We start from the raw sequence: 3,891 nt of genomic DNA on the forward strand, positions 1-3,891 counted from the left end.
TGTCTCCACATTGGTCATTTTGGTCAGGTGCCAGCGAGGTTATCTTAGCTTCTTAACCCTTTACAGGTGAAAGTGTTTGTCTCTGGCCAGGAGGGATTTTATTGTTCTGTATACAGAAAGGTGGTTACCCTTCCCTTTATATTTATGACAGGAGTACAGCAAAACAAATTTTTACCTGTTATTAACAGGTGCTTCCTTTGTGGTTAACAGTCTTTTCTAACTTCTAGCGGTTGTGGTTACATTTTTAAGCTGAGCTGTTGCTATCTGCCTCTTAATGGAAATTTTTCTCATCCTCTTCGTATGCTTTATACACACAGTTAGCTTGACCAAAGTTTTAGGCCTATTAGTTTAGGCCCATTAGATTTTTCTTCCACAGATATGTCACCTAAAAAGAATGGCTCACATCCTCTGCCGTGAAGACCGATGCAAAGAATTAATTTAGTTTCTCAGCAATGGCCTTCTCATCCTTCAGTGCTCCTTTAGAATCTCGAACGTCCAGTGGGCCCACTGGTTGTTTAGCAGGCTTCCTGCTTCTGATGTACTTAAAAAAAATTGCTATTACTTTTTGAGTCTTTGTCTAGTTCTTCTTCAAATTCTTTTTTGGCCTTCCTAATCATATTTTTACACTTTATTTGCCAGAGTTTATGCTGCTTTCTATTTTCCTAACTAGGATTTAACTTCCACTTTTTAAAGGATGCATTTTTGCCTCTCACTGATTCTTTTACTTTGTTGTTTAGCTATGGATAATTCTGTTCTTTTCTTCAGTTCCAGTCATCATACCACACATAACTCAGGAAGCCTCTAATAATGATTCGTCAATGTTTAGTTCTGTGAGAAGTGACTTTCTGCAAGTGACGCTGTGGAGTTCCAATCTTATTGTCTCATAGCTACTTCAGAGAAAACTTGTGTATATAAAAATAAAAAGAGGCTGTTGATTCTCACAAAAACTCTTTCCCCTCCCCATTACCATACCTAAAATGTCATCTCGGGATTTCAAAGATTTAATGACCAAAGGAACAAAAATGTGCATGCTTCCTGCATAAATGGCCTGAAGTTGGTGCTTACCTACAGACCACTGAAAATGACCTGACTACATTTCTTATGGGCAAACAGAGGATGGTCACAGCCAATAATATATTTATATTTATACACACATACACACACACCTGGTGCTTTAAAATAGCTAATTAAACAAATCTGAGGTAAAATCTGAGCAAATTGTATTGGAATCAAAAATTCAGACAGAAAAAAGGTTATTTAGAACTAGGAGTTGTTTAAAAAAGATTTACTAGGTAGCCCAAAAGCCACCATTCCACATTTCTGAGAGAAGAAAATGTTGGTTAAGAGCCCATCCTGGTTAAGGGGGGGAGTTAAAGTAGCAGTTAAAATAGAAACAAAAGTATAACGAATGGAAAAAAAAGAGAAAGTAGATAGTGATGAATATATATAAGAAGCTATGAAGTGTAAAACATTGATAATGGAAGCTAAAGACATCAGGGAAAAATCCATCAATGGCAGGGCTAAGGAAAATAAGAAGGACATTTTCAAGTGGATCTGGAAAAAAAGAAATCATAACAATGGCACAGGCCTGTTACTAAATGGAGAGGATAAAACTGATGATGATGTAAAAAAAGTAAAAATATTCAATAGATATTTATGTTGTCTATTTGAAAAAGAGCCAGGATTGACCATTATGTACTGAAAAAAACATTGAGTGAAAATTTTTGACCAACCCTACTGAGTTTTCTTACCAGTGTTCAGGAACTCGTGTTGGATGCTGTACAAACATACAGACACTATCCTAAACAACTGGAAACCTAAGAGAGTGGCAGCAGGTGCTGTCGAATAGGTTGAGGAGGTGAACAAGGAAGATGGTGGTGATAGTATTCTTAGACAAACATTAAATAAGACAAACTGTATTTTTTTCTACTATTTTCCTCAGGGCTGTTTTCACTTCCTTGTTTTTCAGGCTGTAAATGATGGGGTTTAACATGGTGGTCAAGATGCTGTACTGGATAGAGAACAACTCATCTAAAACAAGTGAAGTGATTGAGCTGGGTTTCATGTACTGGAAAATTGCTGTCATGTACAATAAACCCACCACAATAAGGTGGGAGCTGCAGGTGGAGAAGGCCTTATGACAGCCCTTTGCAGAGTGTATCCTCAGGATGGTGGAGATGATGAACACATAGGAGACCAGGGTGAGGAGGAAGGAGCTGAAACCAAGTATCACAGCAGAAGAAAGAAGAGCTATTTTATTGGTGAAGGTCCCAGTACAAGACAGCTGTAATAGTAGAGGGAGCTCACAGCTGAAATGGCTGATTTCATTGGGCCCACAAAAGTGTAACTTTAACACAAGGACAGTGTTGACCAGTGAATACAAGAGCCCCATTGTCCATGAACAACCCACCAACTGGCTGCAGACTCGTTTGTTCATGGTCACCACATAATGCAATGGGTGACATATGGCAGCGTATCGGTCATAAGCCATTGCTGAGAGTATGAAAATTTCAGTAACAGCTAAGAGCAGGATGAAGAACATCTGGGCAAGGCAACCATTGACAGAAATGATTTTGTGCTTTGCTAGGAAATTCACCAACATCTTAGGGACAACCACTGAGGAATAGCAGATATCGACAAAGGACAAATGAGACAGGAAGAAGTACATGGGAGTGTGGAGGTGAGGATCTACCCTTATTACCAGCATAATCACCATGTTTCCCACTAGGGTAATTAGGTAAATAACGAAAAACACCAAGAAGAGGAAAATTTGGAGGTGTGGGTCATGAGAAAATCCCATGAGAATAAACTCAGTCACATTGGTTTGGATTTCCATTCACAGATAGTGACCTGTAAAAAGAGAAAAATAAATGAAATTATCCAATATAATAACAGTATTTGAAAATTCCACGAGAGAAAGAGATTTTCAAAGGCACCAAGTGGATTTAGATGTCCAAATTCTAATTCCACACACCAAGTGACATGAAAATAGGGTTTGTCCTATTACATTAGGGTTTACATTAGTATTTTCTTTAATTACAAAGGCATCAACACCTTCTCATACTGTGACCCATAAACCCAAGATCCTCTTGTGGACACCTCTTGCACAACCCATTTTCTAAACCAGATCTTATATCATTCATTCCATAACTAAATATGTTGAAACTGCAAAAATATTAAGGAAATATTAAAAGACCATTTGCAAATAATCTTCTGATCAGTGTGGTTGTATTTGGTCAGATAACTTCATAAGAATAGCATAACAAATGTCTGTCTGTTGTCTGTCAATGATTTCCATAGATGGGTGCAATTCACTCATGTGTTGCTATATCTCTATGCCAGCATAAGTACAAAGACTTCAGGAGTATTATCCCAGTAAAAAAATGGATCACATCAGTGGTGAATTATGACTCATTTGTGACAGGTTTGCAAATCAAAGATGTTTTTCACTAGTTTCCAGCTCCGATGTTAAATATGTGATGTGGAAATCAGGATGTATTCTCTCAGTCTAGCATAATGTTACAGGCCAAGGTTTGCCAAAGTGGGTTTGTCATAAATATAAAGGAAAGGGTAAACACCTTTAAAATCCCTCCTGGCCAGAGGACAAACCCTTTCACCTGTAAAGGGGTAAGAAGCTAGGATAACCTTGCTGGCACCTGACCAAAATGACCAATGAGGAGACAAGATACTTTCAAAAGCTGGAGGAAGGGAGAAAAAAAGTCTCTCTCTGTCTGTGTGTGTCATGCATTTGCCGGGAACATAAAGGAATGGAGTCTTAGAACTTAGTAAGCAATCTAGCTAGATATACGTTAGATTCTGTTTGTTTAAATGACTGAGAAGTTAAGCTGTGCTGAATGGAAAAGATATTCCTGTTTTTGTGTCTTTTTGTAA

At 38.0% G+C, this 3,891-nt stretch overlaps 1 protein-coding gene across 1 annotated transcript; it reads right to left on the reverse strand.

The window, feature by feature from the left end:
* Window positions 1-1,900: 1,900 nt before the first annotated feature.
* Window positions 1,901-2,836, reverse strand: LOC140896735 (olfactory receptor 5V1-like). Its single transcript, XM_073308783.2, has one exon. It carries the CDS (start codon window positions 2,834-2,836, stop codon window positions 1,901-1,903), a length of 936 nt encoding a protein of 311 aa, XP_073164884.2.
* Between the last annotated feature and the right edge of the window lie 1,055 nt (window positions 2,837-3,891).

Source organism: Lepidochelys kempii, chromosome 13, assembly GCF_965140285.1.
Source record: "Lepidochelys kempii isolate rLepKem1 chromosome 13, rLepKem1.hap1, whole genome shotgun sequence".
In the NCBI taxonomy this organism is placed as follows: Eukaryota; Metazoa; Chordata; order Testudines; family Cheloniidae; genus Lepidochelys; species Lepidochelys kempii.